At 38.3% G+C, this 26447-nt stretch overlaps 1 protein-coding gene across 1 annotated transcript in view; it reads left to right on the top strand.

Moving 5' to 3' along the window:
* The window catches only part of SCFD2 (sec1 family domain containing 2), a gene marked incomplete at its 5' end in the record, with an annotated part of 220479 nt that overhangs the window by 90864 nt on the left and 103168 nt on the right, over positions 1–26447 (top strand). The window contains one exon of the mRNA XM_026087925.1: positions 1981–2230. Within this exon, the coding sequence (XP_025943710.1) occupies positions 1981–2230 (250 nt within the window). The remainder of the gene's footprint in view (positions 1–1980; positions 2231–26447) is intronic.

Raw genomic sequence — 26447 nt, 5'->3', positions numbered from 1 at the left:
CAAAAAAGGGCAGAACTTAATGCAGTTTAAAACAACAATAAACCTAATTGTGTCATTTTGTTATTGTATAAACCTGTTTCTGTTTATTTCGTATTTATTTTCCTTTGCTTCTTTTATTGGTCTCTGTTTAAAGGGTGTGTTATTGGCTGTGGTGCTTATTACCATGAGTAGTCTGAAGTTACTGTAGGAGCAACCAAGAGTACATTTTTGCAGACTTGATTCTTTGGATTATAGGATATCCAGTGTTTTGCTTTACTCTGTGAACGCGCACATTTTCAGGAGGAGCAATTTGGTGACCGCAGGGCAAAGCACGGGGTACTGAGGGGCGTGTTGCAGAAGACCTCTTGGGTCGACCTGACAGTTCACGATTGCCAGTGGAGGAAGGTTGTGCTGCTCCTCCAGGTGTCCCTCCTCTGAGCAGTGTGCTCCCGCTGTGCACCTCGCACTGATGCCAGTTCTTGTCCGGGCCCACTGATGAGCTGCAAACTAACTCGCAGCAGAAAACAAGTGTGTCTATAAATTTTATATATAGGGGTGTGTGCGCAGCAAGGATGTCACTTCACTGGCATTATTGGTTATTTCTGGTGGCTTGAGTAGCAGGAATCTGTGTGGTGGATCTAAACCCCTGCTCTGGCGTTGTGTGATGTGGATGTCAGTGTGCCACTTAATGGAATTTCTGTCTTAAGTCTCCTTTTTCCAACCATAGAAAAGCTCCCTCCCCCTCTCACAGACACTGGAAGAAACAATTGCAATTTCAACTGCTCCTAGGGCCTAGGAAATGCCAGCGTACTCAGTTTTCCCCCTTCTCTCCTCCACCAGCCTTCCCCTCCTCGTATATACGTTATGATCATCTTTAGTCATGTGGTCACATACCTCTCCTCCCTCCATGYGACCTTTGCCTTGTTCACCCCACAGCGTGAATGGGCTGTGGGAGTGAATCAGACCTAAGCAGCAAAGGAGGGGTTTGGGATGTAAAAGCCCCTGCTGCATCTGTTGCAGAAGCTGGAGCACATGCTGTGAAGGAGGCAGGGGCTGCAGAGGGAGGAGAGGGTTGCCATGCGTGCAAGGCAGGTGACTGCTGTCCTGGAGAAATATGCCCTGTCCTCGCTCCTGTCACAGAGGTCCTCTGGGAAACCAAGCCAGTCACTTCAACTTGGTGTTTCACAGGTGGTTCCCTCTGTTTCTAATTTTCTGTGTTTCTGACCTGAAACCACAGGTCAGGTTTGCAGATGTGCTGAGAGCTTGCAATAGCAGCTGAAGCCAGTAGGAGTGGAGCTTTGAAGTTCCTGCTCGAGTACAAAACAAGGCCCAAGGTAAAATCAAAATGGAGGCCCAAAATTTCGAGGAAGCTTTTGACCTTGTGCTTTGTACCATTTTCCCATACAGAAAAGACTGATGCTCCAGTTCTCTCATCTCACTGGTACACGGAGAAGGTCTAATCATTAAAGTTTATCAGGTGCTAACATACTGTTGTTGTGAGTGCTTAGGAAGAAAACTTTAGGAAACTAATGAATTTGTTTTCTGAGCAGCAAATAGTTCAGGGGACTCTGTGCTGACAAATGAGGAAAATGCAAATATTGAATAACTGTTCATTAAATGAACTAGGGATGCTGGGGGACACATCAGTGACTAGACCTTTTAATGTTCATTTATAGACCTGTCAGCCATGAATTTCTCTAATCCCTTTTTGAACCAGTTGATTTGGTCCCGTGTTAGTTTTTGTATTGCAATATTTGGTGAACAGTAGTTCCAGCTTATTCCCCACTTCTGTCATTTTGTAAACTTCAGTCATATCCCCTTTCAGCCTTCACTTCTCCATACTGGAAAGTCCTAGCTGTTCTGGTCTCTTCTTTTACCCAAAAGAGATTATTTGAGATTAAGAGATTATTTCTGTTGCAGAAATAGTAGCCCTTCAGGATACAGGCAGGTGCTGCTAAACACTATGGGTGAATCTGACACACTCTTCCTTCTGTTTTTCAGACTATTGGAGAGTCAGAAATGCCCAGTGTCTTGAAACAGTTATTGCCAATGATCAAATCTTACAGTGAGAGGACACAACATGATTACACCTGTGAGGACTTCCTTGTTTTGCTGGTATACATGTATTCTGTGGTCGGAGAAATGAAAGGTGGAAAAGAGCTGGACGAAGCTGAAGAAGAGGTGAAAAAGGCTCTAGTCAAGGCTATTTGTGATGAGCCAGAACCGTCTTCTTTGTTGCAGAAAATAACAGGTAAGATTCTGTTTCAGTGTGGTGAGAAATTGGGTGGCTTTGAAAGCTAGAACTAGGAGAAGCATATAAAAAAAACCCAAAAAACTGACTTGTCTGTGGTGCTGAGGGTATGTGAGTAAGCCCAAGGATTTCCTGTAGTTTTGTTCCATCTTTGATGCTCATATATGCCAAATGCTGACAGGCTGTACTTGAATAGTGCTGAGTCTGATGAAAGCTCCACAATTTGTTCTTTTTGTTAAAGATTTGCTGAATTTGTGTGTTTTCATAAGGTAATCTTTTCAACGATTTCTTTCATTGATCAGTGCAAGGTTGGCCTTGTGAAGTCAAAATTAATCCTGGAAACATGTTCAGTGAACCACAGTTGTTTTGTGAATACTAGGAGCTGGCCTGTCTGGCATAAAAGAAGAAATGTGTCTAAAACTAACATTGAGCTTTTTGCTGAAACAACATGAACATTAGCTTTTAAAAATAACATGCTAAGCCCTTTTTYAGGTGAGCACTCATGCAACAAGAAAGCCCTAACCTCTTGCTGCCATTGTCACATATTTGAAAATTGTTAAAAATGATTATAAAAATGAATGTGGGTGGCACGTCTGAATGGAGGAAGAGAGCCCACTTCCTAATGTCAGTTATCTTGATATTTACTGATAGAGAGCAGGTCATTGACCAGGTCACCTTTGAGGTAGGGAACATACAAGCATAAATCAAAACGTCTCCAGGAGCTTTCAATTGAAAGCCTTTGCCAAGAATTTGCCTTAGTGGAGAAGCTCGCAAGGAGTGGAATAATATCGCTGGTGCTTATTCTGGTATTATTCACTGTGGACACTTATGCTTCAGAATACAGGTGTGTTCTGGCTGGCCTGCTGTTGCTTTGAATGTAAAATGTTTTAATTGTTACAAGACTCTTACTGTGGAATGGGTAAGTCCAGCCATACCTGCGCTGTGCCTTTATTTTAATACTCCTTGCAACGATGCCTGTAGTGTATAGCTGTATGTGCCTGGTAGCATTCCATGTCTCTTGCAGACTTCTACTCTGCTGTTTCTCGGTGTGCTGCATGCATCTTGTGTGCTGTGTGGGGTTTCCCTCACAACCTCAGTGGTATTCTCTGTTGGATATAGTGCAGTCCAAACCCTCTTTTCTAAAACTCCATTTTCATATTTTGCCTTTTTTCCTTTGTTAATCAATGTCTTGAAATGTGTTAAAGTGTCTGGCTTTAGATCAAACATCATTATTACATTGTGAAGTTAATCGCATAACACAAAACCAGTGTCCTTGCAGCCTTCCATTTCTTTATCTGTGTGGTTAGCACAACTGAATCTGTGCTTTTTACACAAGTGTGTGGTAGTACTCCTCCTTGCTTTTGTGGGCTTAGAAGCATTCTTTGCTTTTACATTTTATTTAGAGGTGGCAGTTCATTTGACCTATCCATAAAGGAAGACAAAAATACTGGATAAAGCTTATTGTAGTGGCCAAAAATAAGAATTGTCTTAGGAGGAAATTGTCAAAGAGAATTTCTAGAAATAACTCTTTGGTAGTTTTCAAGACTTTATTCATTCAACGGTTTGTTTTCTCAGCATTAGTGGAATTTGCTGAATTTGCAATTTGCTGTGTTTACTGAACAGTTGAACTGGGAAAACTGGAAAACACCAGCAGCCTTAGAAAGACTCCTATTTGACCTGTGTTATGTTAGGTCTGTGTGTTAAATCCCATTCCCCTCTGCATCTTAGGTACCTTGCTCACTCGTTGAGAGGCAAAGCAAGTCAAACCTGTATCTGCATGCTGAGCACCTACAAGCTTTCTTTCAAAAGCACTGCAGGAGTACTTTCTTACTTTTTAACATGGCTGAAAGATGGTAAATTGAGTGACAGCACCAGTTTCCCCTTTTGGTACAACAATTCAGTGGCCATAATGCTGAGACATCTTCCTCTTACAGCAGAATGTGGTATTAGCTACAGACTGTTCCTTTTAGCAGATACAAGTTGGCCTATTTCCATGAAGTCAGCCCAACTCTGCTAGTTAACAATAACCATGGATCTGGTTGGTTGTGTTCCAGATACAATGTCCTGTCCTCATTTTACTTTAAATCAGAAACAAAAGCAAACCTGTTTTGATTTTGAATGGCTACAAAAGTTAGTTAGACCAAAATCAATTTCGGTAATTCTTGGAATCTCTCTTTCATGATCAGAACAAAGYCAAATGTTCATGATGTCTTATTTTTGAGGGTTCCACCAAGATAAGTGATAGGAAGAATGTTAAATTGGACTTGTCAGGAAAAAAAAAAACAAACAACAGTATGCTGTACAAATTCAAAATATTGCTTACTGGCTCACTCCTTGCCTTCAGGTCCCCATGTGGGCCTGGAGTTCCTGAATATTCAATATCCATTCTGCAGTAAATCTTCTATTACCAAGTAGCTCAAAGGAAAGCAGAGCTGTAGGTTCAAGTTTCAAGCACTACTAATGATTGGACAGTTTTTGTTATAGTGACAGATAGCAAAATTCATTTTTGCCTTTAAAAAGCCATGCAAAAGTAATACTATTTAGACTGCAAAGCCAAGCACTTCAAAATTGAGAAATGACAGTATTTCAGTTTTCCATACAATCATAAGTTGACTCCTGTGTGTGCTATAGTACAGTCTTCAATTCATGATTGCATAGCGTATTTTCTGTAAGCCATTGCTTCATTCTTTGTATGGACTGACCACCACAGAGGACTAGAAAAATATAGCTTCAGTTAATCTTGCACATGATGAATATGTGCTAATGAAGTAAGGAAGACTGTCTATATCATGTTGTGCAAGTAACTCTTGGTCTCAACTTGCAGTCCATGAAATGGACTGGCACTCTCAGCCTTTTGTGACGCATTTGGGGACTTGCAGAAGAAAAAGTATTGTATGCATTTTCGGGTATCAGTGATTAGATTTCTGTGAACAGAGAGGGCTTTGTGTTCTGCTTCCCAATACAGCTTGTACCTGATGTTTTGGTTTTAGATTGGACCCAACACCGTACTAAGATTGTTTTTGATTCTAAACTGATTTAAGCTGAAATTAAAAGCCAGATCTCAACTGTGGCTCTCAACTGCTGCCTAAACCTTTGGTCTTCCTCTTCTCTGCAAAGCATATAAGGTGCACAGTCTGACAGATCCATGGTTTTTTCTTTTTTTGTTCCCTTAGAGTCACTGGGGAAATAAGATGCAAAACCCTTGCAAAATCATTTCTGACCTTTCTTAAGGTTGCGAGGTCAAATCGTCAGTCAAAATAATTGTCAGGTTTATATGAAGTATCTCTTATTCCTACATTGTTAAATGTAAACTTACTTATACTTGCCTGAATATAGATTGGCCTGTAGGAAATTTCATGTGATGTGTGACTACCTCACAGAACTAATGCTACCTCCTCGAAAAACTGCAGCTCATCAGTGCTTAGGGGGTGCTTATACTATTGTCTAATTTCGTCTGTTACTTAATTAAATTTGATTAGTATTTGCAATAGTGGAAAAGAAAGTGATTCTCAGAAATGTTAGAGCTTTGACACACTGGATTTTCCTCATGTAGCCTAGATTATTACAGCAGCCTGTGAAATATGTTAAGACACAGCACTTGCCTGAGCTTAAATTGTGAAAGAAGCATAAGCACTTGGAATTTTCTGGCTTTTGAGTGTTAGGCTTTTCAGCCTTATCGTTGCTTCAGCATATGTTTTCCAAAAAATATGGTATACAATAGCATTTTGCGTTTAAGTAACACCTGATTTTATTGAAGCACTAAAAACATCCTGTAACTGTTAATTAAAATGAAAACACAACAGGTTAGTCACCCAGTGAGATTAAGAAATATGATATGTTTTTTACATGCGTAATGGTATAAAACTATATTGTGTTGTAGCATTTGATAGAACAGTTAATAATACGTGTTCTGGTAGACTATCTTAATGCCTTGGGTAATAAAACTGAATGTAACAGTTCCAAGATTTCTCATGGGTATAATTTACCACAGACGTGTTCTTCATCACTCTTTCCAGGAGAACGCTAGAAATTGGAGGGGAAACAGAATAGAACAAAACATAATGGAAAATGATGGTTTTCAACAGAATGTTGGGTTTGGGAGTATTTTGGCTTTTTGGATCTTTTAGGCAGCTGTTAAGAAAAAAAAAGCTGTAAAAATACACTATTTACTTTGTCATCTTATCTGGTCAGGTCATTTTGTAAACATCCATGTAGAGCTGTTTACAACTAAAAATGTATGCAAAAGTAATACTAATAGAGCCATAAAACAATTAAAAAATTATTTTCAGCTGTTCCACTCTCCCTCTTTAGTCTACAAACCTCTGTGGGAGCTTTGTAGGACAGATGAGCCTTTCGTGGTGCGCTCTGAAGCCCAACAGGCCAGCCACAGGTACTGTCGGACTAGAGGGTAAGCCGGCTAACATGCACAAGTGCAGTAATTCTAAACTTGTGGGGTGTGAAACATGAATATAATATGAGCAACTTCAGTTGCACCTTCTCAAGCACAGAAGTAGCAGGAACCTTGTTTTTTCAGGAATTTCTATTTATCAGTATCTAAAAACTGAATCTTTTTTAGTCATACATGGATTTCTGGACTTTCTCTCGCCTTTTCTAAATTCTGTGCATTGATGTGTAGACCTTGTCATACTGCGTTAGACACGTGGGGCCTTAGAGGGACTATCTGTTTCTGATTGTTCGCAGCACAAGATTCTTTGGAGGAAATGTGCCATGGGCTACCTAAGTATCATTACCTTACTCCTAGCATGGCCTGAATATCATAAAATAACTGTGTATGTATATGGATAATATATTAGCACATGAAATACTATAAAATCACTATAAATTTTGCTGTAAATAGTTGCATTCCTAGGTGGGGACAGACAATTCCCACACTACACAGAAAAGCTCACTTTTGTTTTGCTGTGTTCTTGCCTTCATTGCCGTTTTGAAGCAACAGTTTCCCAAAGCTGGTTATCTTATGGGTAGGTAGGTATGAAAGTATTTCCTTTGATCAGGTTATAATTTAACCCATCTAGATTTGATTGAACATGTCATCCCCCTTGTGTAAAGAAACAAGATGTCTTCCTCTTTTCACAGTGGAGATGTAGCTCAATTATTTGCTAGGGATTTGTTTTTCACTTGCACATGGTTCAGGAAGGTAGCATGAAACTACTATTGTTTGAAACCATAAAATCCAAGAGTAAGTTCTGTGTACTTTCAGACTCAGAGTAATAACCTATATCAAGTATTTTCTGTAACATCAGTAAAGTTACCACTAGCTCAATGAAAGGCTAGTCCTGTCACTCCCTTGTATAATAGTAAATTTCCAATCAATCCATGGATTTCAGCAGAAGTGATCAAAAAGAAATTAACAACTTGAAGAAAACATTTATGTCCTTTTTTTTTATTTTGGTACTTATTGAGAATTTAGTCCTTATTAAAAAGAGACTTTTTTTCACATATTCTTAAAATCTAAAAACTTTATTGATGGCAACATGTAGACAAATGAGGGTGGGATTAATCCAGGATTTCCATGTAGTGCATGTATTTATAATGAGAAATGTCTTCATATAGCTGACTATATTTATCCAAAATAAAATAAAGTTGCACCGAAACTGTTTCTAGTTATAATTTTTAAATACTGTGCCTCCTGAATTTACAAAGAAATATAATTCAAGAAATTCAAAGATTTGTTCTTTATTTTGAAAAATTGGAAAAGTCTTAACAGGCTCTGCCATCTGCCAGGCCTTCTCTGGAGCTTCCATTTTTGCCTGTTTACATCTCAGGAACCCCACACTCATGTGGTCTGCACAGAAAATAAAAGCAACGTGTTAGTAATGCTAGGGCCTTTTAGGGCAATCGTGCATGCCTGGGGTACAGGAGCCTGGTGTGAGGATTGCTTCTTGATTCCAGGCATGTGTGGGAGTGTGGCTGCAAATAGGTTTGGTAGATAGGGATCAGTTTCCACCAGAGCTAAGGTTTATAAACTAAACTGTTTATGCTAAAAGTTCATAGAGTGGGTTACAGAGGGTGGGGGAATACCTCAATGCATCAAACAGCTAAACATTTTGAATGTCCAGACACACTGCTCTTTGACATACTGATTAGTTCTTCTAGTCCCAGACACTAAAGGATCATTTCCCTGCCTAATGTTAGCAAGACAGTTTTGCATTCCAGTTTAAATTGGGAAGAAGACCTCTTCCCACCAGGTTAGGCTGTTGTACATGCATGATTAGAGGCTGTGTTGTTTCATGAACCTACCGTCATGCAGCCTGCAAGTATAATTGCTTCTCTATACTGAAGGCAAATGCCAGAAATGCCACTGAGTATGGTCTATGTAGCTTTAATTCTGCTGTGATTTAAAGAGACGAGCTAGAAATGTTGGTGTGGCATGCCTGTGGAAACTCCAGGGGTGCTAGCATCATAATGGATTCATTAAAAGGAAGAAAAACTTTGTCATATGGTAGCTACAATCAAATGATAAAAAGGAAAGTATTCCCAGATTATGGCAGAGTTTCTTCCTCTCTTTCTCTCACATGCCCTCCATCTTCCCTAGTAGCTGAGATGGTCTTTGCCCAGCAGAGCCCTCCCAGGGTAGCGTGGAGATAAGGCACTGCTGGAATGAGTTCTCCTTTTCACATTAGATGCCAGAATGTAGTCTCTGTTGATACAGCTAAATAGTTTCATTCTGCCACAGTGCAGAGATTATTACTGCAGCCAAATGAAACCCAGACCATCTTGTCCTTAAGTCTGAAATCTGAGATTGTTGCTCAGGATGCTGGTTTTCTCCGGTTGTCCCAGCTGATTTTATAGATGCCTAAAACACTTCTCTCTCTGCCTTGTGGTGGGTGTTTGTAAAACTAGACATAAAGATGACTTCCTGGTATCTGTGTGAGTTTCTTGATGCATTTTGGACATGATTCAGTGGAAATTATTTGTGATCCAAAAGTCCCAGAAGATGGTGAATCTCTCTTTGTGGCATGCTGACTAACGTTTACCCAGCCAGGAGCACCAGAAAAAAMCCAAAAAGCTGTTGCATGGCTGTGTTAGAAAAAGTACATGAGAGCTCACACAGCTTAAACCTGTGATACTTTCACTGCTTGAGTGTTTCAATGCTTCATGGTAACATAGATATTGGAAAAAAATATCACATAAGCCAAGACTATTCATCTGATTTATACAAGAGTCTAAAGGATTCGTGGGGATTGTCATGACCCCTCTGTAAAGATGGGGAGAAATGGAGTATGAAGCAAAGAAATGACATGCTCTGCTTTAGCAACTGAATCTGTACGAGCAGAGTACGTGTGTCCTAATTTACATCAACTCTATGAGGACTCTTACGCTAAAATCTCAGTAACTTTCTGCTGTAACCTTTCTAAAGGCTTCTTCCCATTTCCATTCAAAATCCATGGACCTCGAATGGTAGACACTCAAGCTGTATCAGGCGTTGCTGACTCCAAGCTTTGTAGTGCTGCCTGGGTGGATTCCTGAGTTGTTTCTCAGTAGGGAGCTCACCCTACCCCATGTGATACAGTACTCAGGAGCCAATACTGCCCTTAAAAATGAGCAAGAAAATCCCACAGTTTCAATGCTAGAGCATTTCCCACTGGATTCATGTTACTTACTGTATAAGCAAGAGACACAAGATTTTCTGATGAACGGTTGGGGAGGCAAATTATGTTTGCAACAGTGTTCTGGATTAATTTATATCTAAATTTATATATGTATTTTTTTCACATGTCTTAAAAAGTCAGGCATATCTTAAAATCAGTGTTAAAAACCTATGAGTAACAAAGGTGAGAAAATCAGGCTGCTTTTTACACATGCAGGGATATTTTGTTTGGATTTCATGATGTACATTAAAATGTGTGGTAGAAGAAAATCCCAGTGGAAGCCCAGTGTTGGGTTTTTTTTTAACCTTCATATGTTGCCTATTTATTTTGTCTTCAGCACCTGGTCTCTGTTGGCTCCAAACTGGATAGTAATTTTCATTGAAGTGTTTATAACATGAAGTCTTTTTTTTTCTTCTTCTTTTTTAACAGGAGACATATGCCTGCAGCTCTGCAGGCCCCTGAATTGTTGCCAACATAGCAAGACAGCCAACTGAAACAGGAAACTGATATGGTGCAATATTCACTAATGATTTATATTATTTTTCAGCATGCAAATTCAATAGCATTTAGAAGATGCTCCTGGCAACAAATATGTCTGTTTACTTTAAGTGTAAAATGAAAAGAGAAGCCACTTTAAAATTAGAAAACTTTTTAAAAGGTGCTTGTACAAGTATGTGGCAAAGTTAAATCCTCTTTTCTTTTTTCCAAACAAGTCACTTCCTTGCAAAAACTTCAAGTTTTGGCATATTTTAAAATTATGAGTAAATTCTTGCTGTTTTGCAGAGCACACCCAGCCTGGCAAACCAAAAATGGTGAGGTATTAGATAGTTGTCAAATTTAAAAATAAGAAAAAGGCTTCTTCATGGTCACCACCCATATAACAGAAAAATTATGAGGTCTTCTGGTTTTGTTTTCCTTTTGCATGCAGACACAAATGTTAAGGTTTTCTGTAGATTGTAAAGTTTTACTCTCTGTTTCATTTTGGTGCCTTCTTGTAAGAATTTCTAAGTAGTCTCCTATTATAATTCTTTTCAGTTTCATTTATAACTTAAATACCTTGCAGAGTGCTGAATCTGACATGTGGCCATTCTGAATAATTGCATCCTATTCTCCAGATTCCTTAAAGTTGCTTCTACTGGAAGCACACAGGGACAGACAGCATTGCCTCAGCTGAAACCAGTAGGAAAAATTTTTGGTTCTAGATATTTACAGTTGTTTTCTTCAGCTCACTGGTAGTGGTGATTCTCTCATGCTTTCAATGACATTTTATCAGGGATGAATTCCATCCTTTGAATTATGGGCAGTCAACCTATTTCAAGGTAGCAATTTGTACATATTTTTAATGAAGATGCAGTATGTTGAAATACAGTATTTCAGGAAGCAGCTAAGCCCAAACTTAAAATGGAGTCATAAGGTTGTACTTTATCACAGTGTTTTTAACCAAAGAAATGTCTTGAAAGGTGGATCTTAACCTATTTTTTGAGAAACCACTACTGTCTTGTTTTTCTTAACCTCTCAACAGCAGAACCAAGAGCATAAAAATTATGTTGATATGAATTTTTAGAAGCTAACAAATAGCTCAGCAGTTTATGGCTTAAATGTTCATTGTTTGCCCATGTAGCTCACTAGTCAGCATGTCCTAGTTTCCCTTCTTTATCTTGAGCTGTGAAGACTCATGGATCTTGGCTCTGGAGGTCTTCTGTTCAGTCTTTCATTATAGTCAAAATCATTTGCTTCATATATATTGTAATTAAGGGTCAAGTCCTGCTTCTGTATAAATCACTATGAGAACACACAGTGCTTCTCTTGCTTATAGCAGTCCTGTGATCAGGCTTAAGAGACAGAGCAAACTGTTGTGATGTGGTCCAAAAATCCATTCAGACCTAAGAGGATATTCAGAATTAAGTATATTTATTGATCTGTCAACTTTGATGATATAACTTTGTAATTTATATACATTCCTTAGAACTGTTTTTAATGCTATTACTGTTTTGTTTTCAGTAACATCTAAATACTGTCAAATGCTACAGAAGTTCAAAAGTGCTACCATATTTAAATGAGTACTTTCTCACAAATCTCTTCGTATATAGTCAAACCCTTATTATAAACCTAAGAGGTAGTTCTCTTGTTGTTTTTGTATTTTAAATCAGCATGCAAGGTACTCATATTCCCTTTCTCCCTATTTGTTCTTGTTTAGTTTTAACTTTTATAGTTGAATAAATGTCACCTCTGGTGGTTAAAGTTCAGGTCAGGTTACATTTTGCTGTGACCCTTGCTCTGTTTTGTAGACAGTGGGACTGTGATCTGTCAAGATGGGAAAGTTCACAGATYGTAGCCTAAGGATTTTTTTCTCCTTTCTTGGATAGCCTTTCGTCAGGCAAGGAAAGCAGTAAGTTTGCAAAATTGGATTGAGGCAGTGCTGTTAGTTCTGTGTAAATAACAGGGTGGTGTTTGTGCCCTACATGCTTCTAGAAAGCATTATGCGTTACTTAGGCTAGTTTAGAGCCAGATGTCTGATTCTCTTTTAATTTCCCACTTTATTCATTAAAATAAATGTTATTGTGGAAATACTTGTTTGATGAGAGGCGGCAACAGCCAGTCATACCCAATTAGACACATTTATTTAATGAAAAATAGTACAATGATGTGTTTGACTTGCATGGACTTCTGTTAATGTAAGGAATGCATCAGCACAGGTCCTGGACTTCCTGCTTTTTCAGGTCTTCCTCTTCAGGCTTTTGTTTGTGGTGCTGTGTTTGTGTTCGTGTGTGTGTGTGTGTGTGTGTATATATGTGTATATATATATATATATATAGCCTTTGGGGAATGGTTATAGGCCCAGATAACTGCTGCCATCTGTTCACCAAACAGAACTACCCAGAAGATAACTTCTTTCCCAGGTTATTATCAAATATCAGCACGTCTGTGCCCAGAGGGCTCCCCTGGGATGTGCCACAATTCCACGGGGATGTTTGTCTTCCTTCCTTGTGCTGTCTTAAGATGTTGAGCAACTGGAGAATACACAGACGTGGTAGAGGCACCCTTGTGTTTGCTCAAAGTCAGTTCCTCAGAATGGAGGCTGTAAATGAGAAAAAATAAATAAATAAAAATTTGAAAAGAGCCTTTGCCTAATAGAAGGTAAGAATTCAGAGTCAGAGAAAGCAAATCTAATTCTCAAGTTTCTGCATCATCTTTTCTCTTCTGCCCTTTTTGCCTTGTTCACTTGCCTTGTACACTGCTCCTATTCCTGAGAATCCTGTACCATAAGTGAGGCAAGAATCCTCTGGCAGGAGAAATATCGTGGACTAATTGCTTACATCCAAATCTTAATGTTCATGCTGGGGAACTGCAGTTCTGGCATTCATTAACTTTTGAGTGCTTGACTTCACTAACCAGTATTGTTCCTTTAATGCTTTTAACATTTCCGAAGTAAACAAACAAAAGCTGAAACAGCTGAAAATACTGTTTTATTGTTTTGACCATAGAGAATGGTACTTTATTGACAAATTCAAATGATTTGGCTCCACATCATGGCTGTCTGCTGCTTGCACTAGTGAAGTACTCAGTTGCAATAGCAGGTTGTCTTTCAAATGGACCTGCCTCTTGAGTAAGTAAGCATACCATGTAGGGTTTTGCAGATATTTGACAGCAAGCAAATACTGAGATTTTGGAATAAATTCAATTTGAGATTTTCTGCCCATATTCCTTCAGCTTCTTTTGTCCCTTCGTGCTATAGCTCTTTTTCCTACCATCTCTCTTAGTCCTCTCTGTCCAGCTGTTTTTTCTCCTACCCTGTTTCCGGCCCGCTGCCCCAGTTCATCCCTCTGCCTCTCCACCGTCCACACGGATCCAATTTACCCTTGGCTCCTTGCTACACTTCCTTTTTTTGTCTGCCTCCTCCTAAACTCTGCTTTTGGCTCTCCTTAGGCTCCCACCTGTAGGTTCTGTTTTGCATCTCTTCTGTGCTCATGTATGTGAAGTTTGATGTATCTGCCTACCCTTCATTATCCCCATTTTAAGTCAAGTGTTTATGCTGGGGAGACCTCAGTAATCAGTTGCATTCATAGATGCAAATGACTTTTTTGTATTCTCCCATTCATAGAATATCATCTCTTCCCAAGAGCAAGCTGTTGTAGGCCAGTTCCAGCAACACTTGGTTAATTAATTTGTTATTTTAAAAGGAAAGGACAAAAATAAAATTAAACAAAGATTTTACTCTTATTTTTTAATAGCTCCATAAAACCTCCATTTGCGCATTACTCCACAAAAATGTTTACTTGTACAGATCAGGGGTGAAAGTGGAGTACACTGGCTTATTCCCACCACCCTACTTTAATCACCCAGGTTTAAAACAGGAATCTTGTCTGCCTATCTTTTTGTAGCCGACAGAAAGAGGCTCTTTCAAGGGTGTGATTCAGCTCATTTAGGTTAGTGCCTTGAATCAGACTCACAAAATATATGTTCCTTTCCCTTCCCAAAGGGGCGATGAGGGAACGAGCCTTTGCCAAGTCAGCTGTGTACCTAAAGAGTGGGAATACCTCGCGGGGTTTGTGCAGTGGCTGGAAGGTGCCCCAATAGGATGGCAATGGTCATGGCTCAAGACTTGGGGTGCTGAAGAAGGGAGAGGCTGCTCTGGGGGTCTTCATCGGTAAAGGTCAGGAAAATTCAAGTTGCAAAGGTTGGATGTTGTATTATTTCTGTTCATGATTATTTATTTGTGCCTCTCTCTTTGCTTCACATTCTGCAAGCGCTCTCTCTCTCTTCAGAAATAGGCTTATACTAGAAGTTCATCTTCTTTCATCAGTGCTTTCTTCATTTAAAGATTTAGATGTTTTACTTCTAGTTAGTGGCACCTGAGTTACGTTCATGGTAGTTTCTTTACAGTTAGAAAGCATTTCTCCACACAGAAAATACACGTTTATCTGGCAAATATCTTGAGAAATAAGAATATGTGAAAGTGATAATACATACTCATTTACAGCTGGTTTTATTAGATGAGAAATGAAAATCTTCCATGTTATTTTTGCTTCCAATTTCCATATCCATTTTCCATCTGCTTCTCTAGCAGTGCAGTATTTCTGGCAGATGGATATGACCTGAGAGCCTATCATGCTTTTTATTTTGCAGTTGGGGGGGGGGTCTGCATGTTACAATGCACACATCCCTTCCTTAACTGCCTCAGTCACCCTGGGTTTGAGGTGCCCTCTTGTATGTTGCCTGTGCAAATAACTTCTTTCAGTCTCTTACTTGTAACGGTAGAAAGGACACTTTTGTTTTCCTTGGTAGCAGTTGGATTTAATGTCTGTTTGCTTTCAGAATATTAGGTAGTATCTTTTCCCAGTTTCGAGCAGATAAACTGGAATGAGTCATAGGGTGCTTATTCCCAGAGATAGCTTGAGCAATGGAGAAGGGACCATGAATACTTCAGGCAAAAGTACTTGATATTAGGCTTAGATGGCGTGAAGGTCACTGTTTTTTGTTATTTTTCCCCCTCCCTAAGTAGATGAAGCTCTCTTCAAACAGACTGCAGAAATACCAATTAGTGTCCTTCATTCTGAAATGTAATCAGATTTAAAATGTAAAAAATCCCTTTTGGCTACAGTATAATCAGGGCCCCTAATTATGAAAGGCATATGTTCCCCTCCATCTTTCTTCCCCTCCACCCATGTAGATAATTGTCCTTCTAGAATGATTTCTTCTTTGTAAAAATCTTTGTGACATCTTCCTCCTGATTTGCTCAAAGCAACACTGTTATCTGGTGCATTAGTTTTATGTTGTTGGATTCTTGCAGGATAATATACAATGCAGTTACACTCATTACTTGCTATTCTGTGTGTCATCTGTGTTTTGGAATATTTCAAAGCTTGTCAGTCTTCCATTGGGGATTACATCATTTGGGGGGGTCTCAACTGTTCTGAAACAAAAGCATACTTCAGAAGTAAAATATGTATGCCCGGACAGTTGGCAGCCTTTCAACACTCCAAGCTTGACACAGAGTTAATTGGAAAGAAATGTATTTTTTTTGCTATTCATAGTAACTAAACAATTATTTCCATGTACGTTTTTTGGGTTATGTGGGTTTTTTGCTTAATGTAGGGATTTCTTTACAGATGGTAATTACTGACATAAAATACATTTCCTTGTTTCCAGCTGCTGCAGAATGTATTCTCAGGTGGTGATTTTGGTTTCTGCTTAGCTTTTGAGTGTTTTGCCAATTGTGGATTCAAATTAGTAGTTGTTTCTACAGTGGTAGATTTGGTAGATCTGATGGTGTTTGAAATATGAAGGTTTCAGTGTTATAGCCTGCCTCCCTTTCTGGGGCAGACCTCTGGAAAGAAAGGTACCTGCACCTGCTAGGCTACCTTGTCCCATATCAAATTATAACCACACAATCTATTGCACTATTTCACCCTAATATCCAAAATATACAGGAACAAGAAAACAATGAGAGCTTTTACAAGAAGAATGCTAGGAAAAACAGCAATGCAAAATTGCATCAAGAATTTGCTATTTGCCTACTTAATCCAGGTTCTGATGCTATTCCTAATGTTTTGTTAGGTTTTAACAATATACTGCATTTTACCTTGTTCTAAGGAAAACCTGCCTACCAGACTAGCAACCTCCACCTTTTGCTTGGGCAACCCACTTCCAGGCTCCTGGTACCTGGTGGGTTCTGGCTTCAGAACTTCTGCAATTGCGTTTCTTTCAGACTCCACCGTAAGACAAGCAAACCCTCCTTTGGGAACTGCCACATTACAATAAAGTGTATGAATCTCTCTCACAGACCCTGTGGGTAAGGATGTAGGTGAACTTTAAACATCTGCAGAATATTCTCAGCTTCAACAAAGTATCTACCTTATTTTCCCAAAATATCATTTCATCGAATGTTTTTATCTGCTCTGCCTAATGTCAGAAATTTGCCTTTCATTCTGAAAGAGTATTTAGGCATAGAGTGTGAATAACTAGTATAAACTATTAATAACCAATATAGACTATAAATAAACTAATAATATTTGTTTATTTGAATTTGTCATATAATGGGGAAGTACCAATAGTAAATTAATGTTGGTGGGAGTATATGTGTGGATCTATTTTTAACAGATACATACTTTTTGTATTTAAGAAAACATTTAAATAAGTGGAAAGTGAATATGAAAAAGTTTTGCTTTTTTTTTTTTTAAGACTGAAGCTTTCCAAAAACATTCCTAAAAAAGATTTCTATCTTTTAATTTATCACAGATCAATGAAATCTATGTCCCTCTTAATTTTAGTGAGTTACTTCTTTTTTTCTTATGTGTGTTTTCATAAAAATGTTCAAACATACAGAGATTAAACTGGTTTAATTTATTCTTTCCAGGGCATACCACAACCAGAGGACCACTCTGTAATTGTTTCAGCAGAATTGTACAAACTGTTATTGATGTTGTTTAAAGACTATGGTAAATCTAATTTCCCATTGGCCTGTACGCAAGTCATGCAGTCAAATATCTAAGTATGCAGGTCATGCAAATTATCAAGCTTATTGAAGGGTCAGTATAGTTATCAGTGGCAGCTGTCCGTAGGATCCTTAACAATGAGCTGAAAATTTATCTTTTGATTTGAATGGTTCTCATCCCTAGAAACATTATAAGGCCTCAAGAGCATTACTATTTTTAACTAAATAGTGGTTATGTTTTTCAGTTTACTTAGGCATCAGACCAAAGTTCATTGAAGTCCATATGAATTCCTCCACTTGCATCAGTATGCTTTGAGTCATGCCCTTAACAGTTTATTAAGTTTGCTGTTCAGACTAGAAGAGATTACAGAATAAAAACTGGTGCTCTACAAGCCAAAATGGACTTAACAAGTCCATTAACAAGTCCAGCCTAAGGTCCAAATTCTAACTCCAGTCAAGTCAATGGAAGATACAAATACATCCCACAAGAAAAGTTTGACTTTTTCTTGCATAGGAATAAATATCCTCTAAAGTTACCTTTCAACATATGGAAGGGAACCTAACTGTGGTAAAAGCCTTTGGGCAAAACAGACTTCCCCATGCAACAATGTTAATGATGAGAGATGGGGTGGGGAAGTGCGCTGTTAAGCAGTAAAACACCATTTAAGATTTTGGAGTGTTTGTGTTTATCATTAGGCAAACACTGGCTCATCTTTGAAGTACAAAAATGTTTTTGATCTTTGCTTTGAAGGTCATTTATTCATCATGCTAGAACAATGACATTAATACTACAGAAATTTTGAAAGACGTTTGTTAGTACAAAGGAAAGTTGATGATGATGATAGTAACAATTAAAAAACCCTAAATGAAGAACTTTGAAAATGTACTTGGAATAGAAAGTCAAGTAGTCTAAAAATTAGTAAATCAAGTGTATGGAAATTTTTTAACAAGAGAAAGGAGGAAATGTATGCTTGCTAAAAGGTAATCCTATGCAGTATTGCTTCATTAATGTTGAGAGGAAAAAAAATGAAACATAAAAAATAAATTAAAAGACTATATTTAAATCATTTACATCATTACATAATAACTCAATAATCCAGTAGAATTTTAAAAATATTTTCATAAAAAGAAAGGTAAGGGAAATTCCCTAATACTAAAAATATTCAAGATGACCAATACATTCAGGATAAACAGTGTGCAATGCAAAAGAATGAGTACCTGATTCTGAGGATAGATTTTAAGGCAAGCATCTTCAGGCTTTTTTCTGGAAAAAGCTTAGACAAGCAGAATTTTCTGCATTAAATGAGACCAAATTTGATGGGTCTGTTCAGGCCCTTACTGAACATCACAAGAGGAGTATTCTTAGAGAGTAAAAAACGTTGTTAGATAGAAAATTTCAGAGAGTCTGAATTCAGGGATGATACAAAGAGTAAAATGGAAAGATCTTTACTGGAGAGTCTGAAAGTGCAAAACCACTTAATTTTGTTTGGCCAAAGTATGAGACTTGTGGGGAAACCTTAATATCTTTTTGTTTGTGTAACGCTGAATTTTATCTTTGTGACAGGAAAAAGCATACACTTCTCAAATGTGACTATAGTGCTAATTTTTAAATTTAATTTTAATATTTTTAATTTTTGTATTTTTAATTCAATTTTTAAAGTAAAAGCTTTTTGAATTAGCAAAAGGGAACTGGGAGAAAAAACTAGAAACTGTTATACTAAATTGCTGCCTGCTTTCCAGTTTTGTTCTATGTTAAATTATTCCCTTGACAAACAGGATATTGAGTATATGTACTTTAGATATTTTATGATTAATCGACCTTTGTTTGTGTTTTAGTTAATAAAAACAGAACTACTATTGAAGGGTAGAAATAGTTGTGCTGGTTTATGATTGCAGTCAATACTCCTACCTGTGTTGTGTACATTTTTTCCAATGTGCATCAAATGTGATAACATATAGGAGGCATAACAGAATGAAATCTTGACTGTGATTAATGAATCTGTTTGCTGAGGTATTATTTAGACAAACCCTTTTATTTACATTTTATACGATTCGGTAGCAGAGGTGCCTTTATATTAAGTCATGGTTAGTTATGTCATGTGTCTGAGATTAGCTTTTCGTGGTGGGAAATTCTCAAAAGCTCTCAGCTTTTAGTGCTTGCCCAGAGATGGAGAAGAGTTAGGTTGGTGCTCCTCACTCATGAGAATCTCATCTGCATGATTTTTTAGTTGGCTTTATGGTCTAGATGATTGAGCTGCTTCTCTGAAGAGCTTTCAAACATGATTCACCAGTTATTTTGAAGATTACTGCTGAAAGCTCTTCAGTGTAATTTTCAGTCACTGCAAGGAAAGTGCCCCCTTGCAGGCACAGGTTCGGTGGAAATTGCTGCTATGATGCTTTGCAGATGCATCCAGACAGAATTTCAGCGCAAGTTTCTGACGGCTTATTGTAAAGCAGCAAGACCCTAAAGGGTGGCCAGTACATCATCAAGGATATTTGAAGTTCAGTCTTATCAAAGGGAAAAGTTAAGCTGTGGGGACTGCTCTTTCCCCTGGGTGTCTGCGTTGTGTGGAATGCAGAGCCAGAGATGGTGATCAAAGTGAAGATGTGTAAACCATGAATGCAAGCTTTGCTTTTCAACCCAATTTATCAAAGAGGAAGGTACTTATTAGCACAGAAGTGAGAAGGGAGTGTTGTTGGCCTGCAAGTCATTATTATCTTAATTTTTACATGGGAATAGATGGAGAGAACTGTAGGAAATGTTACTCCAAACACAGTCTTATCCAGTAGTCATTTCATAATTTCCTTCACACAATCCATTTGCATTCTTTACAAGTAGTGTTTTCTATTTTTTTTCTCTGCCAGTGGAAAACAGAAGTAAATGGTTTGTTTTCTTGTATGACTTGGGTGTCTTCCACACTTCATAAGAAGCATAAGATTTTCTTTTCAAAAAAGTGTTGAATACTAGCTTTCACGTGGTTTAGAACAGGAGAGGCAAATTTTTCCACTGATACCTAAAATTTTATATGCAGCTTTATATAGCGCATGATGTCATTTGTGTGTACGGATGGTGATTAACTCAGAGTTGCTCAGTTTACCCAGAAAGTGCATACACCATTGACAAGTCCCGTTGTATTTAAAGGTTAGCATAGAAAAACAAAGCAAAAGGTCACCATGAAATAATTGTGATGATTTTTTCATTGTTATAAATATTATTTTAATAACTGAATGTAAAATGCTAGCCTAATTTCTTGAATAGTTACAAAAGAAATCTTTCCACATTTAGGATAATTAGCAAAAAATGCAGCTCTTTCTGTCCATTAGCCATGAAAAACGTGCTGTTTTTTTGTACCAGTTTCCCAGCTGCTATGGATGAGCAGAGCTGTGGACTCGTAGTGATTTACAGCATTATTTTCATGACAATTTTTAGCAGGGTGGTGGTGGTGGGGGGGGTGTTTTAGCTTGGATTAACTCCCTGATCTGGTTCACAAGCAGAAATGCTTATATAATGCTTGTGTTAGCATACCCGAGGGAGGCACTCTGCAGCAAAGCAGGTGAGAGGAAAGGCTGGCATGGAAGGAGAGGTGAGAACTCTTGAAGTCGTCGTGGCTGCTGGATAGTCTGCATATTGGCTTCATAAACTTTAATGCCAAATGATTAGCACTTTATCAGCCAAGTTGACAGATTCCACAGCTTTCACCAAGGTATTTTGCTGCTTTTGCTGTTCAGTCTTTCTGCTGGTTGTTGAACTGTTGGTGAAATAAAATAGCAGGCAACTCTCCTTGAGATAGGAGAAATCTTGTCAGTCCTCCTCCAGTGCCCTTCATCACACAGCTCGTGGCCTTCATTGTCCTGCACCTTTTGTCTCCATAATAGTAGAAATGCACGTTAATGAGTGATCAGCTGCATTGTCCGATTGGTGCCAAATCCTGCTTCCCTCTTCCCCCCCCATCTCCACATAGTCCCCTTTAACTCTCACTGGAAGTTGTCTGCAGGAGCACTGGTTGTATCATTTCACTCTCTACTTTATTCATTTTATTCATTCATAATCTACCTACCTTACGTCACTCTCTCCTCTTCCTGCCTGAAAGTCGCCCAGTGGAGCTCCCCAGATCCCTGCGGGCTGTCTCAGAGATAACGCTGCCTGTAGCATGCTCTGCTTTGCTTTTGGTGGAATTTGCATTGTCCAGAAGCAAATTCCTTTTTTCTGTTTTTTACACATAAAGCACTACATTTTTAACACATACCTTTAATAAATACAGCAGTAAGCAAACTAGTTAGCAATGCTACTTTAAAGCAGGTATTCCAGTTGTCTTGTATTTATACAGTGCATCAGTACGACATGATTGTGTATGTTTTATATTCCCACCTCAGRAACTTAGCTTCCAGGATATGGTGTTGCAATATAGCCGTGCCATAGTACTGTTGATGTGCTTGTCTAAGTCCTTGCTATATTTTTTCATACTTTATTCCTTTTGATTAGTAGCCATGAGGTTACATTGCTTCACAAACAAATATTGCCTGTACACAGTATTTACAGTTACTGGGTTATTCAGAAAGCTATATAATATCTAGCCATGTCTGTTTAAGCAACTACATAGCTTAGCTTCCCTTTGTTATTTTTTGATAGATTTTTTTGGCCACAGATTATACCAATCTCTTGGTGGATGGAATGTGAAATTCAATTTAAAAAATTTCAAAGAGTATTTATTTTTAATCAATTAAACAAAGCTTCCTTAAATGTGCTGAAGGCTTTTTAAAAAAAAAATTCAGACAATTTGATAAATTTAAGTGTTTTTCCAGTTAATAATAGAACTGACAGATCATAATGTACTAAAAGCTTAGCTTGAGTAGACCTCATCCATTACTATCTAGTTTTTATCTGTAAATTGGAAAATGGTTCTCTGTATTTAACAACCAGAAGATTTTCTCAGCTTTGAGTGAACTAGCCTTTGAATTGAGCTAGATGAATAAACTGACTTAAGAAATGTTCTGTCTGTACCTGCAGAAGAAGCTGTAGCTGCCAAAAGATGATTGAATACTTCAAAAAAACATGGATTCCTAAGACTTAGCCAGTGATTTCGGCCAGTTCAGTACTTTGATGTTCTTGAAAAGTTCAGCAACAAATGCATAGTAATGCAAATTATAGTGAAGTATAGGCCTTTAAAAAATGATTATAATCTCAATATGAAATTTTAATAAGCAAAAAATCCAACTTCAGTAAAACTGCTTGTTGATGGAGCTAGTTTTTAATACCTGGTTTTCATTCATGTTCTTGTCTCTGAAATCAGCCCAGGCTTTCCATATGATTTCCTCTGTGCAGGTAATGAAGGGCAGATGCCAACGGAGAGAGTTACTCATTTAAAAGAAAAAAAAAGATAAACCAGGAAGGGAAGCATACTTTCAGTAAGGGTTGGAGGGTGTCCATCCAAGGTTTCTGAAAGAATTTCAGAAGGAAGCAGTTGAGTTACAAGATGTAACTTATTAAAAGCGGTTACTTCAGCAAAGAAATGGGCAGGGTATAAGTAGCTTGAAAAAATGTGTTTCATTATGAATCTTACTCTTCTAGTGTTGAAGACAGAAATATAAGGCACTAAATATTATCTGAAAGATAACCACCACCAGGGGGTTGTAGATGTTTCTTATCTTGCCACATGTTCTTAGAGGTCTTTGGAAGGTATGGTAGGGTGGAGAAAACTGCTGGACATAGCAACCTCTTTTGTGGCGTAAGCCTGGTGAGGGGTGCAGAGTGAAACTGTGTGACTGCTGAAAGCTCCCGGAAGCTCTGTTGCAGCGGTTGTACCTCACTGCCTCACGGGCTGGCCCTTCTCCCTGCCCGGTTGGCCCTTCCTCTCTGCCACTCTGGGGATGGCAAGTCCCACTAATGTCTTGCCAAACTGAAACCATGTGATTTGGGGGTTTGGGCATTGAGTCAAAACCCACCTGGAGGGAACCTGCAGGGACTGGGATCTGGTGCCCAAAGAAAAGGGGGCTTGACAGTCAGAGTAGGCAAAGGCAGACAGAGGAGACGACAGTTGAGCCTTGCAAGTGCAGGCAGGAAACCTCTGGGAGTCCAGAGGAGAGTAGTGTCTGGGAGCAGGAGTTGCAGGAGACAGCAGTGGGCCATGCAGGAGCTGACCCTGATTTTTAACAATCATGTAAATAAATTACTTGTTCTCATCAGGGAAAGAAGTTAGTAGTCGGAGACCCACAGCAGCAGCTGTAGGCTGGCAGGCATTCTCATGTCATCAGAGGGGTCAGTAAATAGGTGTTTTCATTTTATTGTGTTTGAAAATAAGAAAAGATCCTGATAATTTCCAGAAAAATCTTACACAGTTGTAAAACAGATTACAGAACTTCACACTAGACCAATGCAAAGCAGCATACATTGAAAAGAACAGGTAGGTGACCTCCTGGTCCTGTATCCAGTGAAAATGATGTCTTTGTAGTTTTTTGCAAATAAGAGACTACCTGTATGTTTTAAGCCTGGGCAGCAGTTGTCAGATAAATGAATTTAATATTAGCATCCTTTTTAGAGTGTTTTCTTTGCATGAATTGAGATTGAAATTTACAAATGAAATCCTCCTCCTGATTATTAAGTTCACCTTTGGTCATAAATTAATAGAAAAGATAGTGAAATATCTAGAAGCAATGGGAATTGAATAGGTAAGAAGATCATATAAGCAAACTAGAGTTAGTTAGAGAAGCTTTGAAGAGACATGAGGAAAAAAGAAGTCTAAAACCTGAGCTTTTGCACAAAGAATTTTATTCAAAGTTCTTGTTTACCTGTAATATGGAGACACTGAAATTAAAATGGAAGGCAGTTTAAATGCTGTCAATGGAGAGGCCATTTCAATTACAGCTTTAGTGTTCATTTTCTAACATGAACCCAGGAGACACAGGCACATGTATGTGTGCGCCTGAATACATGCCTTCATGTATCACCATGAAGGTTTGGGCACTGGGAAGTCTGCCCATGGYTAGAAGATGGTTCTACAGAGGCAAGATCTAAAGCTAAACTCCTTTTTCACGCTCTTCCCGGAGCAGACTTTGCATGATTGGAGCCTAAACAATCAAGTTGCAGGGTATACATGCTGGTATTTCAGCTGGCGAGGTGTCACATTTTTGCCCTTTGAGCAGAAAAAAAAACCAAATACCAGAACAAACTGAAAAATAGAGTTAAATTATATGGGAGATATGGGTGAAATATATTCTATTAGTAGTGATGATGTGGTAGAAATAGAAATAAAAGTGCCATATTTCACAGTTGGACACTTCAAAGGATACTTCTTTCCCAGTAATCCTCTGATCTGCTTCATGTCACAGGTCACTTAAACAGTATTTACAAACCTCCTGGCTGGAGTACTCATTCAGGATTTAAGGTGTTGCAACTTTTTGACATCAAAAGTTTAAGTGCACTGATATTTCTCTGAGAAGTATTTCATAGTTAATTTTCAGTTAGACTCATGTTTATGAATATGTCTCTTCAGAATTGATTTGAAACTTCCCTGGGGAGGGGGAAAAGTTCTCTCCTGATAGTGGTGTGATAAGTTTAGATGTGTCTGGTAGTTAGCCATGCTCTACTTTGAACACGGGCAAAGAAGTAAGGACCAAGTAGGAGTCAAAGGCTTGGCTTAACCATTGACCTGTGTGTAACTGAGAAATCTGTGTGAACTCTGGGTTCCTGTTTTTCCAAGCAAAAAATGTAAATATTAATATTCTCCTGCAAAGTGCTTTGCCACCTTTAAGAGTAGAATACTCTTAAAGTACTCTGATGATAATTGCTGTTATAATTTTGAATGTTGGCTGAACTTCGGGGTATAACACTCACTTTCAGCACCAAAATCATTCTGGGAGTCTGACATTTAGCATATAGTACTAAAGCATACATGAATATAGTACTTAGCCAGTGGTGCATTCTGGCCTCTAAGGCAGACATCATCCTTGGCTCTAGGTGGCCTTTTTCTCCCCTCCAAGTCGTGAGGGTTTGGAAATTTTGTTCTTATCAGACAACTGCTAGTTGCTTCAGTTAGATGGGTCCTATTCTTTACTCTTTCCATAAAGTAAATTTACTTCTGTCTTATTACTCCAAGAAAATGATACTCTTTCCATAGAGTAAATTTACTTCTGTCTTATTACTCCAAGAAAATGACAGCTTAAACTGACTCCTGCAAGTCCCCATGCAGCTTCTTGCAACCCCCTGCGATAGTAAAGCTGCTTTATGAAACCTGAATGTTAGAGTGGCAGATATTGAAAAGATTTGTTCATGGTTTTCTTCATGTTTGTTTTTACAAGAAAGGAGAGCATATTCAAAATATTTCTATTGCAACAAGGTAAAAGGACCAAGTTCCTAGGATCATAGTTAAAATAAAACTCCAAATATTTACTGTTGCAGAAGTAGGATTGCTTAGTTGCTTTGTCATGAATGATTTGAAGGAAGGATATTTTTTCAAATCTGTTTAATTAAAGATGCCTCTTTAGTTCTCCCTGTCCTTCATTTCAGTAGTTTTTCAGAGGCTTTCAGACCAGAACTGCACAGGGCTCTATTTCAAGTGCACTGTAAAGACCTGATAATATAGCCTCTGTGGCCATGGCACAGAATCTTCCTTATATAGCTTTTGAACAGAATACGCTTGTTCTGCAACAGATCTTGTGTTGTTTGTTCCTGATAACTATTCTCAAGCCTGTATAAATGACATTTCCAGATAACTTTCTTCTTCCCTGATAACAATCTGGTAGTTTATACCACTTTCCAGAAGTGTATATTTCTGTTTAGATTTTAAGATGCATTTATTATTTAGTATGGTTAAAGTAGTAATTCTTTCAGTATCTGCCAGCTAGATCCATTTTGAGAAGAGTCTCTTCAAAGCAATGTCTGTTCAGAATTGACTTATTTATGTGCAGTTTCTGTTCCACAACAAAGCGGTCAAAGAAACTAAGCATCAGTTCCTTTTGCCTGAAAAAGAAAGGGTTTCAGAAAACAGGTATGATTTAGAAAGCCATTTATGAGAACTCTGTGTTTCGAGCAGCTGTGTACTTGTACAGATTTCATATCTTATTTTTAAGGCTTTGTTTTTTGAACAAAATGCTGAGAGATGTGGAGATGACAGTGGGTTGTGTGAGAAGGGGAATTATCAGGTCCCAGGGAGATTATTAGCGAAGCTCTAAA

This window comes from Apteryx rowi, unplaced genomic scaffold (assembly GCF_003343035.1).
Source record: "Apteryx rowi isolate R43461 unplaced genomic scaffold, aptRow1 scaffold_740, whole genome shotgun sequence".
NCBI classification, from domain to species: domain Eukaryota; kingdom Metazoa; phylum Chordata; class Aves; order Apterygiformes; family Apterygidae; genus Apteryx; species Apteryx rowi.
This window is presented reverse-complemented; position numbering and strand designations above follow the sequence as displayed.